We start from the raw sequence: 22055 nt of genomic DNA, 5'->3' as shown, positions 1-22055 counted from the left end.
CCAATACCATCACCAAGATTGCTCAAGGTACCCAGAGCGGGGATTCTGCCCAATTAGTTACACCATTTACACCATTATGACGATTAGGTGGGTTACTTCCTCCAATTGTTATCGTACAAATGCAGGATTACACAGTTGGTCCGTGGTCACCGTTATTTATTCGTGTTTCGAGTGCTTTTTTCCTGACTATTTTTCTAGCATGATTATGGGAGATGCATATTCTTTATTCCGTTTTTATAAAATATTATTTCGATATTGCTCGATTGTTCAAAATTTTTCTCCATTTACTCAGTTACGACGATTATGTGTTACGCATCCAATTACGCATCTCTGTGCAAAGGTGTTGCATGCTCTTAGCCATTGGGGAATGCTACCCAGTAAAAAATTTATAACCTTTTTTTACCCAAGTCGTGCATTGGTATTATACATATAGCACAGCCCACGGAGTGCACGAAAGAAAATGCGCTTGTATTTTGCAATGCTGCCAGCTTCCCAGAAATTAGCTGACTAAAACTTTGAAGGACTGGAATTTGTCATGCTTGTCTAGCAGACAAACACGGCAAGTTCCCGTGCCCCTCCCGCAGCAAACATAGTGACGGGAACAGATGAGAACTCCGCAATATTTACAACTTCACTGCTAACTACGCAATCATGAAAGCGGATAAAACTTTGCACAATGTTGAAGTCACCTTGGAAGTGATTTCAAGATAGCGTTGGTAAAATCAGTTACAGCTGTTTTCTGTAACAATACTTTTCTGTAGACAGCAATGCGTAGACCACAGACGGGAATTCTGCAATGTTTAACCCTTCCACTGTGATTTACAAGAACATGAATCTCAACATAATGATAAAAGTCTTAGCAATAATCAGCTCTGCCTCTGCACGGCATCTTGTGAAGCCAGCAATGTGTGCCCCGGTGAGATAAAAGGAAAACCACAATAGTGCAAGTCACGCTGCGAGTGCATTCAAAAGATTTGACGTTTTGCGTTATAAAAAGTCTCACACCAGCAAAACGCGGGGTGGGTAAGCATCACGAGATGAGTGATTGTACTCTGTCCTCCACTCAATGTGCTCCCTCGATGCCTTTTGCATGCGAAAATCTCCTCCGAGGATCTCCTAGACTGGAGGCTCGAGTGGAGGGGGCACTCAGAATATCAGCAGGGTGAATGAAGTCCTGCACACGCTTCTCGCAGAGCTACCCCCGTAACCGTGCTCGATGCCGTTTCCGGGGAGCTCGAACATTCTTCGCCTGTGGCAGCTAAGGCAATTGTGCAGGGACTATGCTGCAGACGTTGGACACACTGCAGGCAACAGCCACAAATTGTGCCTCATCAACTCCTACGCCCCCAGACCAACTTTGGTCATGCCCCGGCACTAGCCGACATTTGTGATAAACAAGCCACTGAGAGTTAGAAGCTACCACCACCTGAAAAATTAGCAGTGGCTTAGCTCGGCTATGCCAGGGTATACGTATCGTGGGCCAAGGCTCAGCTGGTTATTCTGAGGTTTCCTGGTTGCCTAGGATTAGCAGATTATGCTTACTGCTGCTAAAACGATTTCCAATCCAATCCAATCTGGTCCAGTCGTCACTGCTCCTCACACATGCGCAGCACAGCTCTTCAGGAGCCACGCGAAACGGCTATCAAGCGGCTCCTGTGCAGCGTCAGACTTAGCTACTGCACAATGGAGGCGCACGGCTAGGCACGCGCCGGCGCCAGTATGTCTGCCGCGGCCATGACGTCACTCCTCTGGAATGTGCAGACCGGCGAATGTGCAGACCCAATTCTCTACACACCCGTACTCCAATTGGATTAGTAGATATCAATCCAACACAACCCAATTTAATTCAATCCAATCCGATCCAAACCAATCTTAATGCTCCTCGCACTTGCGCAGAACGGCCCTTCACACCCCATGCGAAACTGCTCAACCTCGGCCTGTGTAGCTTACGCTACAAAAAGCTGACACCAATTACAACCATAACTCTTACTCAGTGCATTAATACACTTTTCCTAGTTGGAATGCGCACGCTGCCGGACTACAAGTTCAGGCCACAGACTACTGGTTGTTGGCAAAAGTCCAACAGGAGTGATTCTTTGAGCCAGCGTAACAGCTTAGAGAGGACGGACACACACCGCACTGGCAGCTTATGCACAGGAGAGAAAAGGGGTGTTGCCAAAGGTTGAATCTGGACTGTGAATTTAGGTCTGCAGTACTTTGGTACATGCATGCGAGACAAAGACACGACACTTGTCCCCATTCAATATGAAAATGACAAAATCGCGCTTTTATTTTTTACACGTCAACTATATGAACAATAATAACAGGGCGAAAATGGGCGGCTTCCCCGCTCCGACAGCGGGAAAACCCAGACTATGCACACAATGGGTGTGGGGGGGATGGTCCCGAGCCGTTTGTCCAGTCACTACACTGATGTCCTGACGACCGTGGGCAAGCACTGCAGCCATCCAGGCACCACTCAACACGGGGGCGGCTGCACTTCTCGGAGCCTCTGGACTACATCATCCCACAAGTCCTGCGATGCGAGCGGGAGACTGGCCAGTCCCAGTCAGCTGCAGCGCTGCCAGACAGGGCCCAAGGGGAGTACTCTGCTGCTCACATGCCCATGCCCCCCATGCCTCCCATGCCACCACCCATGCCGGCCATGGGGTCGGCCTTGTCTTCCTTGGGAAGCTCCACCACCACGGCCTCCGCTGTTGTCAACAGCGACGCCACGCCCGACGCGTCCAGCAACGCTGTCCGCACCACCTGCACACGCAAAGACTCGGGTCAGTTACCACTGCGCCAGTGCCCCCGTTGGCCTGCATCCCATTCAAAAGAGCTTTGAGCTGCCTTCGTTGGTTGCTCTGCTCAGCAACCACAAGCAGTTTTTGTACAAACCTTTCTTGGCCCATCGCATGCGGCTTGGCTGCATTCCTGCCTATCATTCAGCCTCGTCTGTAGACACTGGCCGGGCACTTTGCCCGCTGACGCTAGATGACTCCAACAGAAAACACCATCTAAGTCACTGGCAACTGAAAATTATTTCGCTAAATCAGGACGGTCAGTTTACAAGCAGTTGGTTCCTAATTCGATGTCTACAGTGAGGCGCATCCCCGCAGCTGCCATGACACCTTACTGCGGCAGCACTTGCCTGCCGATAATTTTACCTACGTGTTAAAAGTGCACAGTAGAAATGACAATAAAAGGCTCGGGGTTCTGGGAGAAACAAGTTTCTTTCCTCGCACGAAAGCCTGGGATTCTTGCCTACATGCGCTTGGCTAGCATTGGGCAGACAGACTTTTCGTAGCATGCAAGTCTTTGTAAGTAGCCCCAGCAAGGTGCCTGGGCCAGTCAATAGTGCCCATCTACTGGCCTGGGGCGGGCACAGGAACCTGACCAACCTCCGACACCTCGTGTGCGCAGGAACCTCCACCGCGTCCGCACTCAGATACAGTCTTTACTCGTATCTAGGCCGATACTTAAGAAAAAAGTCGTTTACGAAAGTTGGGGGTCAGCTTAGATTCGAGGATGCGGCTTGCTCTCGCAGCCATAAGCTTGCAGCCTGCAGGTTTGCAGGCGCCATTTTGCTCGTTTGAACGTTGTGAACTCGGCTCTGAGTGTTCTGTGACTGCTTGCGTTCGTTGCTGTGTGACCTCGAGAAGCGCCCGTGTTTGCGGTACAATGGCGCCCACCAAGCGGTGCTACTGCACCGTGACTTTGAAGCGGAAGGTAGTCTTGGAGGCCGAGAAAACTTCAAACCTTCAAGCACAGCGCAAATTCAGCGTTGATGAGAAGAACGTGCGCCGATGGCAGAAGCAGCAGATCGAACTTTTCAGCTGAGCTGCCAAGCAAATGGCCTTCGCAGGACCCAAGAAAAGTCAACACCACGAGGTGGACAAGGAATTTGCTGACTATCTGGCAGCAAAGAGAGGGTGGAATTCCTGTGACGACGGAGATAAATCAGGCAAAGGCGAGGGAGATCGCAAACGTACGAGGCACTCAGTTCAAGGCCAGCAGGGGTTGGGTCACTCGCTTTATGAAGCGGTTCGGGTTTAGCCTGCAACGGCGGACGTCTGTGTGCCAAAAGCTGCCCCCTGACTTTAAGGAGAAGCTGTTTGCATTCCAGCACTTTGTCATCAAGAAGCAGGTGGAAAAGGAGCACCGAGTGGGCCAGATCGGTAACGCCGACCGGACCCCGGTGTATTTCGACATGCTTGTGGCCTACACCGTGAATGACAAGGGCGCGAAAGAAGTCAAGGTCAAAACTGCAGGCCACGAGAAGCAGCAGGCCACCGTCGCATGGCCGAGAGGCAAAAGCTGTTACCGTACACTACTTTTAAGAGGAAGACTCTTCCAGCCAAGGAAGTTTTCCCTAAGAACATCGTTGTGCGAGCCCACGAGAATGGTTGGATGAGCAAGCGCCCTCACCGAAGATTGGGTCGGGACTGTTTGGCAGCGATGTGCCGGTGCTCTGCTGTTTAAGGAGCAACTCCTGGTTCTTGACTCCTACCGCGGCCACTTGACAGATGCCATTAAGTCTGTGCTTTTGGAGGGCAGTACGGATATAGAAGCTATCTCCAGCTCCTTTTCTTTTGTAATTCGACGAAAGCTGTTTGCCTTGACTAAGTAGGTGAAGTCGTTTTTCGCTACAGCCTCTTCCGAAAAACGGTCCGCGGATTCCAGCAGGCACTTGAGTTTTTTTGAAGCTTTGACTTCCTCCCTTGCATCTTATTGAGCTCTTTTCTCTTTGAAGTTGTCTGCCATGACAGTGCTTGTTTCTGGATACCTATGCCTGGCTTAACTCTTCTGAAATGGGACCGTTTGGCAGGCCGCCATGGTTTTTTGCAGCCTCGCAGATAACTCGTTGAGAAATACGCGACAGCTCTGCCAAATTCTCGACCGCAACCTGCCTGTGGATGCTGAAGCCTCTTTCCACTGAGGCCTGCCCCAGAAGTGTGAGAAAGAAGCATCGTGCCTCAGCAGCCGCACGAGAAAAGTGCCACGACGTTCATGACATTTTCCACAGTTTTCCTACGCAAAGCCATGCGCACACAATGTCTCGTTTGTGCTCAGGGTTGTCGATCAGGCAGTCAGGCACACTTCTCAGCTTCCCAAGGCAGGGGTCAAAACATGAGCCCACGAACAACAGGGCACCTCAGAGGACTTCCCGGATCAGGTTCACCAAGAACTTCCGGCACTCGCTTTGCTGCTTTGCAAAATCTCCTCAGCTGCTCCACCTTTTCAAGTTCTGCATAAAAGGCAGCATCTTCAACATCAATTCGCAGCAGCTTCGTGATGCTGCTGGCTTCTGTCATTGCGGAGCGCTTTAAACCCCTCAGAACACTTTCAAGTTCTTTTGCCGGCAAAAATGTCTCGGGAGAATCACTCTGGAAAAAGTCAGGAAAGGCTGCAACATTTAGGGAAAAGTTCAGTTTTGCAGCTGGTCATTTAAAAAAGCACCGACGTTCTCATATGCTCTGCATTTTGGCGCGGGTAGCCTGCGGCCACTCACTGCTTCAGTGTATCGCTTCAAGTGCTCCCAAGTGGCCAGAGCTCTTTCCACTACGGGCACGCTCGCGATCCAATGGTGAGATACGAAAGCAAATGCAGACAAACTGCTCCCTGTCTCTTGAACAAAATATTCACCCCTGGCCGGTGCATCATAAAACAGTGAGGATACGGTACGTGTCAACTGGCCAGCCCGTTGCGTGCATTCCAGCTTTGTAGGCATTATGCACTGTGTGAAGGCCACACGATCCATTATCCAAACACTGAACTTAGATGTCATTTTTCATGTGCTGCTGTAACTTGTGGAAAAGACTCCCGTTGACATCGGGACCATCCATGGAAAGCTGTACAATTTTGCTCATCGGAAAGGACACCAGCGCTTCCGTCAAGTTCTTCATGAGAACGCCCGCTGTGCTGTGACCCATGAATGCCGATGTCACATATCTTGTTGTCACCTCAGCATTGTTCCACAGTCTCACGTGAACATCATGTTGTTTCTTTTGCAGGTATTCGTTCAACGTATCATCGAAAAGGACAACGAAATGGTCAGATTTCTCCATCATGTCTAAGACTTGAGAAGTGAAAAATGAGCGCAGACCATGGCCCGCGACGTGCGCGCATTTTGTTTCCAAACAAGTGAAGTTTTTCACGACATCGTTATCCAGAAAAATCTTGTAGAATAGTTCAGAAACTGACCCACTGGAGCTGTATATCGCACAACTTTCATCATCCACAAAATTTCGGCTTCAATCACGGAGTCATGCCTTCAGCAGTCTTCATCAATGGTCACAGCTCGAGAGGATGTTTCCGTGTTTTCCCACTGAAAAGTCGTTTCTGTGATGTTTGCCGCTTGCAAAAACCTCGTGGCGGAAGAGCAGCCCTCGCCTGCCACAACTTTGGATCGGTACTTGGCACTTTTCTAATGGCTCTTCAAGACAGACTCCCCCATTATTGTGTTGCAATGTCAACCAACTTCCGACATGCTGCGCACTTCGCTCGATAAGGACCGCTTGCCTCTGGCCTCATCCCGTGACGATATTCACTGTGTTCCAGCCACGCAGACTGAAACTGGCACTCTGCGCCTGGCATCCCATCAAAGTAAAGTTGCAGGCATGGCACGCAGCACAAACGCGAACCTCCGCCAAAAATGACGCGAGAGACCGACCGCCCGTTGATATAATTATTATATTGGATCGTATTGGATTATATTGGATTTCTGGCTTGCATTTGTTGCCAGACGACGCAGGCATTGCAGGTTTCGAAACCAAACTTGCCGTTATTGCCCTTCTGTCAAGACCGCTTGTTTTTGTGGTCAGTAAACGCGTTTTTGAAATCAGCATGACTTGCGCAACCAAGTTGTTCATTTGCTTTATTGCATTACATTCCTTAGCGAACAGTTCAGGTCGTGACACTCTTGGTTTTCCCGGATTGTTTTTTGTGTTTTTTTTAATCAAATAGTCGTTCACAGTCGACATGCCTGTTGCACATTAACCTCTAAAAAAATGAAAACTATAATACATTGTGTTGTACAAAAAAATTCTAGAACTGTCACGACCTCATCCATTCATTTTGGAATGCAAAGCACTCTGAACAAGTTTTCTATCATGTTTTATAAGTTGCTCCAGCTCGGTACAAGCGGAACAGAAAGAAAATTTATTAAATAAAAGAGTGATCAAAATATTATCTTGAAATTTTTATGGTGTTATCACAGAAGTATTACCAGTTGCTGTGCCAATTTTCATCGGAATCCACAAAGAAATAAAAAAGTTGATTTTGAAAGCCCTCAAGGGGAAAGCACTGCTGCCCCAAGGAACCCTGTCTCCCTACGCCCTTCCCGACGCACCTTGGTGGGGTCGATGATGCCGGCGTCGATCATGTTGACGTACTCGTTGCGCATGGCGTCGTAGCCGAAGTCGGCCTTGCCCTCGACGACCTTCTGGACGACGACGGCGGCGTCGACGCCCGCATTCTGGGCGATCTGCATGCAGGGCTGCTTGAGGGCCTTGCGCACAATGCCCACGCCCGTGCGCTGGTCCTCGTTGTCGGCCCCCAGGGCCTCCAGGGCGGGCAGGCAGCGCAGCAGGGCCGTGCCGCCCCCCGGCACAATGCCCTCCTCCACGGCCGCCCGCGTCGCGTTCAGCGCGTCGTTCACCCGGTCCTTCTTCTCGTTCACCTCCACCTGCACGCACACCACAGCGTCAGCTGGGTTCACCAGCTGTTGTAGCTCCCCACACACAGGCCTTCTCGTTTGCTGCCTCACACCACGCAAGTGCAACAAGTTTACATAAGACGAGAGCTTTTGCTTTTTTTTCACCGCCTGCTCAAGTTTATCGCAGATGCACCCTAGCAATGGCACCGAAAGGCTGGCCCACAAAAGCCCCAGCCCAGCCCAATCCAGAGGTTGGTGGGAGGGCCGACGTTTCCAGCTTCGCAATGGAGGGCATGGCTTCTCAACTTCTCTTACCTCACGGGGCAGTGACGGATTCTAAACAGAGCTCATATCGAAACAGTTGACAGTCAGTGCTGGCTGTCCTCTTGACCGTGAAACCCACAGCCTGTTGAAACTACAAGGCACACAAGCAATGTGCAATTTACAGAACAAACTTCTACTGTCCCTTTGATGACATGGTCTGCGTGTTCAAAAAGCACGGGAGAGCTGACAAGTGTTCCATGCAAATGACTGCACTGCAGTGCCACATGAGGCATGCACACAGGCACAAACAAATACAATACATACGAAAAAATTTGTTTGCAAGGCGCACTTGAGATTTGTGATACAAGGAAGGAAACAGCTGCCCGTAATTCACCAGGGATTTACACAGCTGCAAACCTTCTCTTCTGGTTTGTCTTCAGTGCATTTTCAAGGCATTTCCTTCTCGCTTGCCGCAATCTTGTTGTTAGGAAAAGGGCTTGCAATCACTACCACTTTCTCGTTGAATTCAATTTAAACCGATTTCTCAGTAAAAATAGCACAACAGTGGAAAACAAGCACCGCCAACGATGCATGCCAGTCTGTTGACTGTTTCTTCGGTGCCTGAGCACAAGTTCGACGCAATAAACGCCAATTCCTAAAAGAACCTCCGTTAGCTTTCCACTGGGTACAGTGACACGCGATGGGCACTTTCCACTTGCTACGAGATGGCGTCCTGCTGGGCGCATGTGCAGGAAGCCCCAAAGTGCAACCTTTCCCAACTCGCATGCAAACGAGCCTTTCATGACTAAGTTTCCCATGCCTATGTCAAATCTATCAATGGACAGCTGTACTTTAGACACACGAGAACCTCGCTTCTTTCTTCTAAGGTAAGCCCTCTCTACGCACTTCAAGGCTGATACAGCTGCCGAGTTAACCAAGTTTGCTGTCCTGCCAGAAGGAACCCAGGAAAACACTGCCGCCACCAACACTACAGTGCAAGAAGCCACTTCGGCCATCATTCGAGCCCCGAGAACCATCACCCTTCAGGGGTCCCCTGGTGAAGGCCCGGAAGAACGGTTGGAGAGGCTGGTGCGCGTCTGGATATTAAACAGGTGGCCCAACACTTGGGCATAGTCTCTTTATTCTCTATTCTTTACTCTTTATTTATTTATTCTGCTCCAAATTAGTTCCGTGTCCATGATAGGCTCCCGTACGACCGGGGTGCTTTTCAACAGCGAGTTCTTGAAGACATTCACTGCCGTCGTACGAAAGGAATGAGCCGAGCTTTCGCTGCAGACACGCACGCAACACCCCAATCAAGTGATCCCTATTTTTGTTATTAAGGGGACGAGACTATTTCACCATGCTGACCCGCATATGAGCGAAGAGAAAGAAGTGCAGTTCTTGATGCGCGGAATAAAGCAAGAATTCTTTGCTGGCCTTGCCCACAGCCTACTGAAAACTGCTGAATTTCTCTCAGATGCAGTCAGGATCAAGAAGGCCCTTGACATGCACTTAATTAAGGGGGGACGACCGGCAAATCGATGCTTTACCCCCATAGATGTCCTCTGTGCAAGCTGGCCAGATCTAGCGCCGCTGCCCTTACAATGAACTCAGTCTGCGAGGTTTTCCGGTCAACGCCCGAATGAGACGAATACCTGTTGCACACCAGCCGAACCAGCCGATGCCTGCAGCGCTTCAACTGCTCGCCATATGCAGAGATTGCCAAGTTGCTGCAACGGCACTGACTTGGAGCACGGAAGGTCGCCCAGTTGACGTAGAAGGGAAACTAAAAGCAGCAGCTTCTGGACAGCAGCGACAGAATGCAAACCCTCCAGCGCCGCAACGACACAAATCCTGATGACGCAAACCCTGTGGGCATTCCGTATCCTTAATCCTCGACATTAGCATTAAGGAACAGGATAGAGTAATAGAATAACGCGCCGTCGTTATTCTCACTGCTCTCGCGCAGCACCGAACTGCCCTGCCGAGAGACTCTGCCCACAACGAGTTCGAGAGCGAGCCACGACTTTCGCCGCGTGCGTACGTTGTCAGTCACTTCACCGGGAAGCGAGATATTTCATAGTACAGGGGTTTATTACGCGGGAAACCATGATACAAACGCTACACCGCACTACGCACCTAGCCCCTGGGGCATACAGCCGTCAGCGTGTGCCCAGTCCGTAGTCGGGCAGCAGTTTGCGTCCGCGGGCGTTGGCCGGCCGCAACGCTCGCTGACGTAGGGGAAGGGGGCTCTCTGTGGCCGCTACACTTTTCAAGCCACTGGACTCGACCGGGCGGCATCGGCGCTCGTCCACTGACCTTAGACAGCGCAAGCCGTCACGTCGCGGACGTGGGGGCAACCCACCAATGAGTGGAATATGCCCGCGGAGACTTGCCGAGCATCCTAGATAAACGCACTGATGCAAAGCAAATCGAGGCATGCGCTAATCGACAAGGTGGGTACCGTGACCCACGGAAGTGGGAAACAACGGCCAATGCAAGACACGGCCAAAAGTGGCCAAAGGGCATTTCCGTACCATGCGATCGCTGCGCGTCCCAAGGGCGGTCTCACCGGGGAGTCTCCTGCGCGCAACCCCCATCGCCTCGTAGGGAGAGGAGGGAAGTGCGCGAGGATCGTCCTCGCCCCACCGAGGAGGAGGACGTCGCTATCGCTAGCGCCTCCTCGCCCCGATTTGAGGGGCTTGGCCCCCACAACCCAACGTGACCAAAGCATCACCCAAAAACACCGACTGACCAGCGCACGCCAGCAGAAATGTGATGTCGATGACGCAGCCTCAGTGAGAAGCTTCTCTCATCTTGGACCATACATCTAATTTGTCTACGAGGCTGTCCGATGGAGACTGCGGCCCATCCCGAGAATGCACGTGGCTTGAAGTCATCCACATGATTTGCCTCAAGTCATGCTACGCCATATGACGGACGGTGAACCTTGTATGATTTGTTTACTTGTGTTTCGAGTTTACTGCCTGGTCCCGTTTCTCTTATCTCGTGTTTTAAGCATTGCCTTCCTTTTTTGTAGGCCACACCGGCCACCTTGTCTTCAAAGGGAAAGGTTAGCTAAATCGAAAATGTTCCCGACTCACATTTAGGTTTCCAGTAACAAGAGCAAAGTGGAGCCTCACCTCGCTGGAGCCCCCGACGCGCAGCACGGCCACCCCGCTGGCCAGGCGGGCCAGGCGCTCGCCCAGCTTCTCCTTCTCGTACTCGGAGTTGGAGAGCTCGATCTCGTCGCGGATCTGGGCCACCCGGCGGTCCACGTCCTCCTTCTTGCCCTTGCCCTTGAGCACCAGGGTGTCGTCCTTGGTGATGACCACCTCGCCGGCCTGGCCCAGGTCCCCGGCCTGGACGTCCTCCAGCTTGACCAGGTTGGCCTCGTCGCCAAACACCAGGCCCCCCGTGGCCACCGCCATGTCCTGCAGGGTGGCCTTGCGGTTGTCCCCGAAGCCGGGCGCCTTGACCGCCGCCACCTGCAGGCCCACCTTCAGCCTGCACGCACAAGGCAACCGAACCACCGTTCACGGCCAGGGCAGTGTTGGCCCACATCAGCTAGGATTTAACGCGCCGACGCAGTAGTGGAGGGCTCCGCATTAGTTTTGACCACCTGCGCCGAAACCTCGTACATTTTCACTTTTCGCCCCCACCAGGAAAGCGGCCACTGCAGCCGGGAATCAAACCCGCATCCTCATGCTCAGCAGCACAATGCCACTGTCTTTAGTTATCATCAGCCTGTCCACGCCCACTGCAGGGCAAAGGCCTCTCCCATGGATCTCCAATTATCCCGGTCCTGTGCTAACTGCGACCGATTTCTCCCCGCAAACCTTTTGTTCTCATCTGCCCACATAACTTTCTGCCCCCCCTGCCAACGCTGGCCTTCTCTAGGGATCCACTCAGTTATCCGTAATGACCAACGGTTATCTAGCCTTCGCATTACACGCCCTGCCTACGTCCATTTCTTCTTGTTAATTTCCACTAGTATGTCCCCTGTTGCGATGCTGTTACGCAACCCGGCTTCAGCGCTCGGGTGAACCACCCAAAAACCTGCTGCCGGTCTTTCCTCATCGACTTTCCACGACCCGGCGTGTTCATAGTGGCGAACTGTGCGGCTACTTGACAATAGCCTTCAAAGGGGGACGCGGCTTTCAGCTTCGGAAAAATGACCAAAACATCGTTTTTTTGAAAGCCACATATTCGGCTTCTATGTTTCCTATTCTGTGCGTCTGCAAAGTTTTTCCACTGAAAAGCGTCGCAAAGTGACAAAAAAATACTTCTGCCAGGTGCGGTGACAAAATATCAGCGCAAAAGGGCCACAAAAAATGGCAATTTTCGGAGCGCTGTATCTGCGCAGCAGTGCCACCGTGCGTGGCCATTTTGATATTGTTAGATCGGCCGAGCAATTGTCTTTCCGGTTTTGCTCATCTCTTTTATCTTCGTCCATTCACAAACGCACAAACGGCAGAAAAGAAACGATGCACAAACGAAGCTAGGAATAGATGCTGAAGCACTATTGGCCCTCTGGTCGGGGTGCACTAATATGACCCTCCTGATTGGGTGTCGCGGAGGCAACGCAAGATGGCAGCCGCGTGAACTCCGTACTGCGCGTTTTGAGTTCATTTTCGCTGCTTCGCTTGGCCAAAGTTTCTGTTCAGTCTTCCGGCAAATTCGATTAAGCAATTACTTTTATGCCCACTGAGCCCTAAAGAAGCCGACTTCTCCGCATCGCAGCTGTCTAATGAACACAGGTGGAACGAAGATGACCACGTTCAAAGAGAGCAATGTATTGCCACCAGCACTCGATGTTTAAGCCGTAGTGAAGAATTCCGTAAGCTGTGCTTGGCGTTTCTTGACCTCGTATGCTGACAGCACTAACAAGGCTTGGTTGTAAACATTCGCGTGCGCCTGCGTGCCTCCGCAGAACGTCGATGGCATCCATCCCGTCCATATCACTTCAGTGGCCATCGACCTACCGTCGGTTTCACCGACACTTCCTCAGGTTCTTGTTCGGAACACTTTTCCTTCCCTTGGAGTGCTCACGCTGCTTACAAGACTCACCTAATGATGCATGAACAAAATATTAATGTGGTTATCAGCGAGCACAACCTAGGGCAGCAGCACCGTGAGGAAGGACGCGTACAAAAAAAGCTTGAAGTAAGCTTCGGCAGCCTAAGCATAGAGGGCACTTGCGTAGGCAACGATGGAGACGTTAAAATGGTGGCTGCACTATTCAACCGTCTATGACTGCTAGCGGTTTGAGCAGCTTCTTTCATCGCTTTTAAATTGTTGTCAATCACAGATTTCACCGCTTTTCTTTCACCTTAGCCGTTTAAGAGTTAATGCGAGTACTGAATGTTTTCAATGTAGGCTCTGAGAGGCAAAATAAAACTTGCCTCGACCGGAATTTTGTTCTTCCTTTCTTGCTGCAACTTCGTTAAATCGGAAACGCTGCACGAAATTACTTCGTAAAATCGAGATAAACATACATGCATTTAGCAAAATTTTGATAGAAAACTTGAAAAAATTCATTGTATCGCGAATTTCGTTAAATCGAGGTTCGTCATATCGAGGTTCAACTGTGTTTTGTCTTCATGGCCCCTAAGACCAACCAAAGTAAAAATTTACTTGCACCAAATTTAGATCCAATGTGTGGAATACAGGCCTAAGGTTTCTTGTGATCCAATTTTAAGTTCCACACGTGCACAGCAGCTGATGACGCATCAGCTAGCAAAGTGTGGCCACTACAGCAAACTGAAATACGTGATGTCGAAGTCTCATCCCTTCGTCTCTCCTCAGTAGCCCTTGTCATGAGTGGGCAGTGTAACTCGTGCCTCGTGTGGTTGGGGACAAATCTTCACGCAATGCCAATCACAACGTGACTTTCTCCAACGAGAACCCCTCGGCAACACCAGGAATAAGTTCTCGTGCCTTCTCGAAATGCGAGAAGCTGAAGAAGAGCTGGGTTACCGCGATGAAGACAGCAAATTCAAATACAGACTGGGCGAGGAGTCTATGCGAGGTGATACACCACCGGAGAGCTGGCAAGTGCTGCAGTTGCATGATGCCTGATTCTGTAGTTTTGGGTCAACTCTACGACCACGGGAGACACGAGTAAAACCGATGCAAGGCGAGACACTGTTGGTGCGGCCAATCCACTCGACGCCTACACAAGAATGGCTGATGCAAGGCAATACCGTTGGCGTGGGAACGAGTACGGCAGTCGTGCGACGCATTGCACGTGCACAGCCGGTCGAGGACGGTACCCTGCTGGTGCGACCAGTCGACCATACGAGATGATACACTGTTGGTGCAGCCATTCGGAACGGGGTTCATTGCGGCAGCTGCACGCACACAGCTGGTCGACTCTACGAATACGCAAGAAATGAGTATGGCCGAAGCGAGACACACTGTTGGAGCAAGGTGGGTCGACCCTACAAGCACGCAAGACAGTACAGCCGACGCACCATGATGCACTGTCCATGCGATCGGTCAGCGCATGGTTGGGTACGACAGCTAAGCCGCGCACTGCACACGCGCAGCCGGTCAACTCTACCACCATGCAAGACGTGTACGGCAAACGCAAGATGATACACTATTGGCACAACCGGTCAACTCTACCACCAAGCAAGACCAACAGATGCGAGGCGGTACACTGTTGCCACGGCCAGCCTGCGTGGGAACGAGTACGGCAGCTGGATTGGTGCACTGCACGGAATTGTTTCAGTTCAAAATCATGTCAAAAAATAAAATCTGGCCGCTGTTACCGACAGTGAGCAGAACAGTAAAAAAAAATCAAAAAGGAAAGGGCTGCTACACAATTGCCAGAAAGCGGGTTGGTGACAATACCAGTGCCACACGAGTGCTTCAAAGCTCCTTTGAGTTAGTTGAATGGCCTTTGAAGCTTGAAATGCCATTGGAACTGGAAGGAGTTCCGCTGATCTACCCGACAATTTGAGGGCAGTTGAGTTTTCACATACCCCTGCCATGTTTTGGTGTCGCCACAGCTGCCCAAATTTGTTCTCCTAACTTGACAAAAAGTTCAATATTAGAGTTAAACTTGGCTAAAAAAAAAGAACAATTATTAGTGGCAGAACTGATAAAACCTACCAGCATGCTCAAAACTGTCAGTTTTTCTTTTTTTGCACCACCCGTGTACCGAACCAGGTCACACTCTAATCCCATATGAAGTGTTGGAAAACAAACAAGTGAAAAGTTATTACGATCAAGCTCTTTAAAATCGTTCTAGACTTAAATAATTGTTTTTCTAACTACAGTTTCAAAGTCTTTTGAGAACCCCAAAGTCTCGTTTGCTGAAATTTTAATGTAATGAAGTTTGGTTGTAGAAGTAGATTTTGGGAGACGCAAGAGCTCAAACGGGTGTCGATAAAACTCAAACGGCAACACGGGCCACCCAATGCCACGAGCGAGCTCCTTGCCCACTGTGTATGGCCTTCGATCAAGTTCGCTCATGCTTGTTGGGTTCCATCGTTCCAGCAAGCGCGCGGCAAAGCATTTGTGGGCCTTTATTAGCCCCTTGCTCCCGTATTTTCACGGCTGCGTCCGCAATAGTGCACAGGCGGCAGCTTCTGCCTCGGCCAGAAAGCGACTCGCGCCGCGTGCAGCAGTGGGAGGAGCCCGACTTTCGCCAATGGGGTTGCGCTCACACTATGGCGAGAGATTAGAAGCGTGCGGGGATGCCGGCTGGCCCCGCCAGACGATTAGGCCTACCACCGCGGAGGATATTCGATGGGTGCTTTCCTAAGCGTTGCGGATGCCGTTTTACAGCGTAATTTTGGCCCCATTACTAGCTTCTTGCCTGCATGAGTAACTTCGTTTGCCGCACATGTAGCGTTTCAGAGAACGGTTAGAAGCGGTCGCTTGAGCTACCCACAACACGCAAGTGGTCTCCTGCGCGTATGCATCAGCGTGCTTGTGACTCGCGAGGCGCGTTGTTGCATGCAGAAAATGCTCCATGCGGTTATGCCCGTGTAGATGATTAAGCTCCAACTAATGCGGTTAAAAAAAAATCCTTGGCTCTGACAGTGCCAGCACAAACACAAAAAGTGCGCAAGCCACGTTTTTGTTAGCAGGAACTGTTCCACACGGTTAGCACTTCATTTTAACCGCGAATTTCAATGTAGTGAAGTTTCAATTTCACCAACTTCGTTACATCAAGGTTTGACTGCATTGACAAAGCGACTTTGAACAGCCCTCCCAACGGCCCCAGGTGCCCACCTGTTGAGCACGAGCGTGCTGAGGGCCTCGCCGTCGACGTCCTCGGCGACGATGACCAGGGGCCGCCGCTGGGCATTGGCCAGCTCCAGGGCCGGGATGATGGACTGCACCGAGGAGATCTTCTTTTCGCTGAGCAGCAGCAGCGCGTCCTGGAACTCCACCTTGGCCCCCTTGCTGGTGTTGATGAAGTAGGGCGAGATGTAGCCCCGGTCAAACTTCATGCCCTCGATCACCTCCAGCTCATCGTTGAGCGTCTTGCCATCCTTGACGGTGATGACGCCGTCACGGCCCACCTTCTTCATGGCGTCGGAGATGAGGTCCCCGACGGCCTTGTCCCCGTTGGCCGAGATGGTGGCCACCTGGGCGATCTCCTCGGGTGTGGTGACGGGCTTGGAGAGCTTGCGCAGCTCCTCGACCACCCGCTCGACGGCCAGCATGACCCCCTTGCGGATCTCGATGGGGTTGGCCCCCTTGGAGATGCGCTCAAAGCCCTCGCGGGCGATGGACCGCGCCAGCACCGTGGCCGTCGTGGTGCCGTCCCCGGCCTCCTCGTTGGTGTTGTTGGCCACGTCCTGCACCAGCTTGGCCCCGATGTTCTGGAAGCGGTCCTTCAGCTCAATGGCCTTGGCCACCGTCACGCCGTCCTTGGTGATCTTGGGCGACCCCCACGACTGCTCCAGGATCACGTTGCGGCCCTGCGCAAAGACGGCAGGCGGGAGGGTCAAACATGGCGCTGGGGCGCAAGGCAGCGGTGTTTTCCCTTTCCCATTTACTTCTATGGAAGACAAACACTCCAAGCAGACGACAACACGTGGAGTTCAAAGCCTCAGCTCTGATCTCGCACAAAAGAGTGGCAGGGTCAGCGTGCTGTCGGACTGCAGAAGTTGTTCTCAAGTGCATGCTCAGCACGAACAGTGACCACAGAGATAATATACTGACTCTAGAGGGAAAGCGTGCCGCTGAGCCAATGCATTGGAACTGCATGACACACAGTGGCAGACATGATGCAACGATTTGAAGGTTGCCAGCTGAGCTTTTGCTTACTAAAAATGGCGAAAGCGAAGGGTATTAACCTGGCAACGTGCTGCTGTGGCGTTTCCGCGTCCGGCTAGCAAAGCATGACGGGAGAAATTGTAACATGGCAGCCGGCTGGCCAGGCGGATATTGTGTAGGCGGCATCGACAGCATTGCGTAGTTTATCTCCTGTGGGTAGGTAACCAACGTGTTTTTGGTTTAGCGTGTGACTTATATGTACTGATACTATTTGAACAAGATGTGGCAACGCTCACACAACACTTAAGCTCGAATGCGACTGATCGCTTGCGTGAGGACGCCAAGGAATCAGGTGATCTGCACTGAGACGCACAGAAAAAGCAAACCAGTTTGTATTTCGCGCGTTCGGTTTTCTGACTGCCTTGATGGTAGTTCGCGTCGCAGCTGACAGATGGCGCCACCAGTCCACGGCGCGCGCGCCGCTCGTGGGACCTTGTTTTCGGCGGTTGCACTCGGTCTTGCAAGAGGTAGCTTCAAACATCCCCCTCGCGAGGGGCACGATCAAATGCAAAGCATTTCCGGGGGCGCACGACGTTAAGTAGTTTGCGTTACGTTAATGTTGTTGCACTTGTGGCAACTGCTGACGAGAGAGCGCTCGTCAGCAGTAATTTGAATGAGTCAAGGATATAAGGCGCGTTCGTAGCCTCCCCTTCTGTGTCGGCTTTGTGGCGCAGTGGGTAGAGCACCATGTACATTGCGTTCCGCCCGCAGGGTCGAGGAATCGAAACCAGGCGCCGGATAGTATTTTTTTTATATAGTGTAGGGGGAGGGGTGCGGACTACGACTACGGACGTCAACGCGGGTGACATCGCGAGTTACTGAAATGCTCTGCATTTAAAAATGAATCTCCATCATGATCTCCGTGCATTTTTGCGCTGTGCCGCTTTATTTGCCATTCTGTGACATTCTGCGAGGCGCTCAATGCTTTTCAAATGAAGTGAAGTGAACTGTGGCTTTAGCTGAATGTGAAACCGTTATTGATACACACACACACAAAAAAGAAACGTTATCACATGGGCCAACGCTCATATTGCCGGTGAGTCGCGGTCCCTTTGAAGCACAGGAACAAAAGAGCACGGTCGATCGCAGGCCAACGGAGTGGCAGAATGCATGCCAAGGGAGTATGCGAAGAAATACAGTCAGCGGCGTTCCCGTTTTCCTTTCTGTCTGTATTCTTCAAGTTCTAGCTACTTTCCACCACTTCGAAGGAAAAGCTTGCGGGACTGAATGGGGGCGTAACTTGCCGCACAGAGCGCGCGAGGAGAGAATATTGACTTATTGTGACTGATTAAAAAAAGAAACCTCACTTCGTTACATATTTAACTTCACGAAGGTTTGCGCTAAAGTTCGAAGCACGGAGAGCCGTTCCATGAGTAAAACTGAAATGGAACGATTATAAAAGCTCCTTTTGTTTCTTTTCCAATGGGAACGACCACTGGCTGCCACTCCGTAGCCTGTAGTGAACTTGCGGTCACCAAGTTCAGATCAGAATCGCTCTTCCAGCGTCAGTTCAGGGCCATAGATGAAGTGCTTAACATGAAGAAATGGATGCCAGCCTAGCAAGCGCCCAGGAAGGCAGTTGCTCAGCGTGTGCATCCGAGTTGTTCCCGTTGTACACGTTTTGCACGCACGCAGATCTGAGCTGGAGACTGCACACACACACACTGCGCAAGGGCCTCGCCACTTCCTAGCACACTTAAAGAAAATCGAAAACAAAACTGAACGTACTCTTTGTTTGCACTTACTCTGTTTGCTAATTAAAGCTTAATTACACTAAAAGTTTTTTATAAAGCTAGTTTTAATTACTGAGGCAATTGTGTGTAACCATTTTCCTTCAGTTCATTGTTTTAGATAAATAATTACAGAAGGCTGAATGCAATTGCTCTGGCAACCATGGGAATTGTATCATGTCAGCGCCCACGATTCATACGGTCTCGGAGCTCGCTTTACCCCCGACAGGCACTGGGCCAGTTCAGCAGTGTCCTCTCTGTGTCCTGCAGCAAAGCATCGCAATGCGAGCACGCCCACAGAAGCGTACAAGCTTGCCCAGAGCGATGCCATTCCCCATCTGCTGCTTAAGTTCAACAAAGCTGGAGGTGCCAGGCATGCTTTTCCTTGCTCAAACTGCACTGCATGGGCATTCCGACCTTTCCCACTAACCTTTTCAGATTACGCCCATAGAGCATTGACAGCCGGCTATCGTTACATTCAAGGGCAGATTTGAAAACCATGCTGGTTGTTACAATTAACTAACAAGCCCCTCGTGCCATCTACCATTCTGCGAGAAAAATGCGCTTTTGTTCATATTTTGCCAGCCAGGTGGCAATCCTGCAAAAATCCCAAATGGGATTGGCAGTATGTTAAAATAAATAAATAAATAAATTTTTAAAACCAACAGCAAAAGGTCAAACTGCGTATCAGTTGCGGAACAAGTTGCGGCTTGAGTGCGCTACTACTGCGTGGCTCGCTGACCCTCCGACAGAGTCAGTCGCAGCGTGGTTGGGGCACTCTTTCGGGACATTTACGACTGCTCCCGTACAATCGGGAGTCTGGGAAAATTGAGAGAGTTGGCAGGTATGTAAACCGCTCACACAGTGCTGTGTGCAACAAAGTCTCCTGCATATTTTTTTCCATTCTGCGACGCCGTCTTTTCATAAAGTATCAAAACCAGCATGCCCAAGTTTCCACTGTGCAACAAAGCCGGCTGAGAACCTCAAAAAAGAGACACGTGTCTTAACTGATGATGATTTAGGGTTTTATGGCGCAAGGCCAACGAGGGCAAAGAGCGCCATGACAATGGTGGGATGCTATGAGACGATATTAAAATGGAATCTGTAAAAAATCCACTACATCAAAATTAAACTATGGAAGTTGGTGTATAGGGCCATAATTAAAAGTAAGAAATATTGGTATGCAAGGTGTTAAAAACCCCACAATACCGCCATTGTTTTGTGACGGAACACGAGGCCAAGTGAGATCATGGGGAGTATGTTATGTACTTCAAGAAGTCAACATCGGCAAGGTAATTAAAGACTCTTCTGTAAGAAAACATGGGTCTATCTGCTAAAAATATTGAAGGGTGCAAGGGTATGCAATGAGTGTATATTTCTTGAAAGTGACGTTTTCTCTCTGTGTTGCACATCTTGCATTCAATGAGCATGTGCAGAACTGAGAGCTGCTCCCCACACCGATGACAGTGTGGCTTGTTTGCGTCCGTTAAAAGGTATGAGTGTGTAATGTGTGTGTGGCCAATTCTCAATCTGCATAGGGCTACCTCCACAAATCTGTCATGTTTTTCAGCAGGGGGCTTTTCTATTTTGGGTTTAACGACATGTAGTTTGTTCTCTGCTTCTCTGTCCCATTGTTGCTGCCAGTGGTCCCGCAGCTTTCTTTTTACAAAAGGTTTCAGATCTTGATATGGGACCTTGTTTACGTCTATTCTGCTTCGAAGGGCGGCAGCTGCAGCACTACGGTCAGCAGCTTCATTTCCAGGAATGCCGCAGTGGCCAGGAACCCAGCAAACTGTGACAATGAGTTTCAGGCCATAAACAGAGTGGAGAGCTCTTAAAACACAATTAAAAGTAGGGTTTCTACTCATCTTCCGAGATGAAAGATTTGAGACGACACTGAGAGAGTCTGTGTATATAACTGACTTCTTAACTTTGTTTCGAAGAATGTGGTTCAAAGCCAGTAGAATACCGTAGGCCTCTGCAGTGAATATACTTGTGTTCCTGTTCATTGTTTTGGATATATTAAGTAGGGGGCCATTTGCAGCACAGGATACGGTTGTGGTAGTTTTTGAAGCATCTGTGTAAAATTCAGCTGCCTTGTATTTGTCACGGAGGAACAGAAAATGCTGAGTGATGACAAAGTTTGGTACATTTTTCTTTTGAATTTCTCTAAAGGACATGTCACAGTGAATTGGGAAAGTGTCCCACGGAGCGACCAAATCATGAACTGAGGTACAGTAGACATCAGTGAGAGGAACTTGAAACTCGCTGACGAGGTGTGAAACTGCCAGCGGGAAAGGTGGAGCTATGGATGGTCGGTTTTTAAAGAGATGATCAGTTGTGTTATTTTTCATTATGGTATTCAGAGGGTGTTCCTTCAAAGAAGTCATCTTTGCGGCATACATCAGAGCAGTGTAGGCGCGCTGGTACCCTAGAGACCACTGGTTTGATTCGACGTGAAGGGATGGAATAGGACTTGTTCGATATGCCCCTGTGGCCAAGCGAAGCCCCAGGTTGTATACTGGGTCCAACATTTTGAGTGCTGTTTTTGTTGCAGACTGGTATACAATGCAGGCATAGTCTATTCTTGACCTAACAACACTATTAAGAAGTGCTAGCAGACATTTTGTATCCGTACCCCAGGACTGATGAGATAGTACCTTTAAAATGTTCATTGTTTTCAGGCATTTTACTTTTAGTAATTTAATGTGCGGTATGAATGTGAGCTTGTGGTCGAGCAAAATACCTAGGAACCTGTGTTCCGTTTTCACTGGTATCGGCTGACCTCCTAACGTGATACAAGGAAGAGGTTGTACACCGCGTATCCTAGAAAAGACAACAACAGCACTTTTATCAGAGTTAAACTTAAAACCATTTTTTTTCAGCCCATGTAACCAGCCTGTTGACACTTAATTGGATTTGACGTTCACATATCGACAGATTACAGGATTTAAAGCTAACTTGGATATCGTCAACGTAGGCAGAGTATGAAACAGTCCGGGGCAACACAGTTTTAAGAGAACTCATTTTAACAATGAACAGTGCACAGCTCAGCACTCCTCCCTGGGGTACGCCATTTTCTTGAACAAATGTTCTAG

General features: G+C 50.2%; 1 protein-coding gene and 1 pseudogene across 1 annotated transcript in view; both read right to left on the bottom strand.

Annotated features, from left to right (window-relative positions):
* Positions 1-2259: 2259 nt before the first annotated feature.
* The window catches only part of LOC144168711 (heat shock protein 60A-like), a 32251-nt gene continuing 12455 nt past the window's right edge, over positions 2260-22055 (bottom strand). The window contains exons 3-6 of the mRNA XM_077697656.1: positions 16175-16869; positions 11071-11434; positions 7355-7690; positions 2260-2769 (exon numbers count right to left, since the gene is read on the bottom strand). Coding sequence (XP_077553782.1) covers positions 2617-2769; positions 7355-7690; positions 11071-11434; positions 16175-16869 — 1548 coding nt within the window. The 3' untranslated portion in view covers positions 2260-2616. The remainder of the gene's footprint in view (positions 2770-7354; positions 7691-11070; positions 11435-16174; positions 16870-22055) is intronic.
* Positions 2776-7323, bottom strand: LOC144168710 (uncharacterized; annotated as a pseudogene).

Source organism: Haemaphysalis longicornis, unplaced genomic scaffold, assembly GCF_048455015.1.
Source record: "Haemaphysalis longicornis isolate Haplotype H1 unplaced genomic scaffold, Haemaphysalis longicornis Haplotype H1 scaffold_2, whole genome shotgun sequence".
NCBI lineage: Eukaryota > Metazoa > Arthropoda > Arachnida > Ixodida > Ixodidae > Haemaphysalis > Haemaphysalis longicornis.
Note: the sequence above shows the minus strand (reverse complement) of the source record. Positions and strands in the feature narration are given on the sequence as shown.